Source organism: Corvus brachyrhynchos, unplaced genomic scaffold, assembly GCF_000691975.1.
Source record: "Corvus brachyrhynchos isolate BGI_N302 unplaced genomic scaffold, ASM69197v1 scaffold166, whole genome shotgun sequence".
NCBI classification, from domain to species: Eukaryota; Metazoa; Chordata; class Aves; order Passeriformes; family Corvidae; genus Corvus; species Corvus brachyrhynchos.
Window position 1 is genome coordinate 65,052 of NW_008239671.1, and position 1,412 is coordinate 66,463.

General features: G+C 48.2%; 1 protein-coding gene across 1 annotated transcript in view; it reads left to right on the forward strand.

Moving 5' to 3' along the window:
• Positions 1–387, forward strand: part of LOC108448664 (zinc finger protein 638-like) — a 6,964-nt gene extending 6,577 nt beyond the window's left edge. Inside the window, exon 3 of the mRNA XM_017742411.1 lies at positions 103–387. Coding sequence (XP_017597900.1) covers positions 103–372 — 270 coding nt within the window. The 3' untranslated portion in view covers positions 373–387. The remainder of the gene's footprint in view (positions 1–102) is intronic.
• The last annotated feature ends 1,025 nt before the right edge of the window (positions 388–1,412 follow it).

A 1,412-nucleotide genomic window follows, 5' to 3' on the forward strand; every position in this document is an offset into this window, starting at 1 on the left:
CCCCTCCCACTCCATCCCCACCCCTCCTTCCCCACCAATCCCACCCCATCCCTGCCATTCCATCCTTCCCTTGGCAATTTTTCCTTTCCCTGGTTTTTCCAGCTGCTCCGTGAGGACCTGCTCAGCTGCGGCACCGTCCTGCACATCTCCGATTTACCCGAGGACGGATTTTCCGACCAGGATATCAAGAAAATCGTCCAACCCTTCGGAAAAGTCAGCGACCTCATCGTGCTGCGCTCCCGCAACGAGGTGAGCCCAGCCTCGGGAAAAGCTGGAAAAGGGAAAAACTTCCCCGGGATCCCAGCTGGGAATGCCTGCAAATGGCAACGCATCTCCGGTCCCACTGCAAATTCGGGGATTTTGTATGGCTAAATCTCCTTTTTTCCCCCTTTTTTGCCTTTTTTCCCCCCGTTTTTTAACTGGGTTTTCACTTTTTTTGTTCTTCCCCTTTTTCCTCCCCTTTTTTTCCCTCTTTTTTTCCCGTTTCCTGCCCCTTTTTCCCCCCTTTTCCCCCCCTTTTTCCCCCCTTTTTCCCCCTTTTTTCCCCTTTTTTCTCCCTTTTCCCTCCCCTTTTTCCTTTCCCTTGTTCCTCCCCCTTTTTCCCCTTTTTTTCTTCCTCCTTTTCTGTTTCCCCCCTTTTCCCTCCCCCCCTTTTTTCTCCTTTTTCTCCTCTCTTTTTCTCCCCTTTTCCCTTTTTCCCCCTCTTTTTTCCTTTTTTCCCTTCCCTTTTTCCTTTTCCCTTTTCCCCATTTCCCCTCTTTTCCCCCTTTTTTCCTCTTTTTCGCTCCTTTTTCCCTCTTTCCTCCTCTTTTTTCCCTTCCCTTTTCCCTTTGCCTTTCCCCCATTTTTCCCTCTTTTCCCTCTTTCCCCCCCTTTTTCCCTCCCCTTTTCCCCTCCTCTTTTTCCCTTGCCTCTTCCCTCCCCCTTTCCCCTTTCTTTTTCCCTTTCCCTTTCCCCTCTTTTTTCCCCTCTTTTTTCCCCTCTTTTTTCCCCTCTTTTTTCCCCTCTTTTTTCCCTCCTTTTCCCTCTTTTCTCTTTTTCCTTTCCGTTTTCCCCCTCTTCTTCCCTTCTTTTTTCCCTTTTCCCCCCCTTTTTTTCCTCTTTTTCCCCTTCCCTTTTTTCCCTTCCCTTTTTTCCTTTCCCTTTTTTCCCTTCCCTTTTTTCCCTTCCCTTTTTTCCTTTCCCTTTTTTCCTTTCCCTTTTTCCCCTCTTTTTTTCCCTCTTTTTTCCCTCTTTTTTCCCTCTTTTCCCCCCTCTTTTTTCCCCTCTTTTTCACTTCTTTTCCCTCCTTTTCCCTCTTTTCTCCTCTTTTTCACTTCTTCTTCCCATCTTCCCCTCTTTTTTCCCTTCCCTTTTCCCCATTTTCCCCATTTTCCCATTTTCCCATTTTCCCCCCCTCTCCCCCCTCTCCC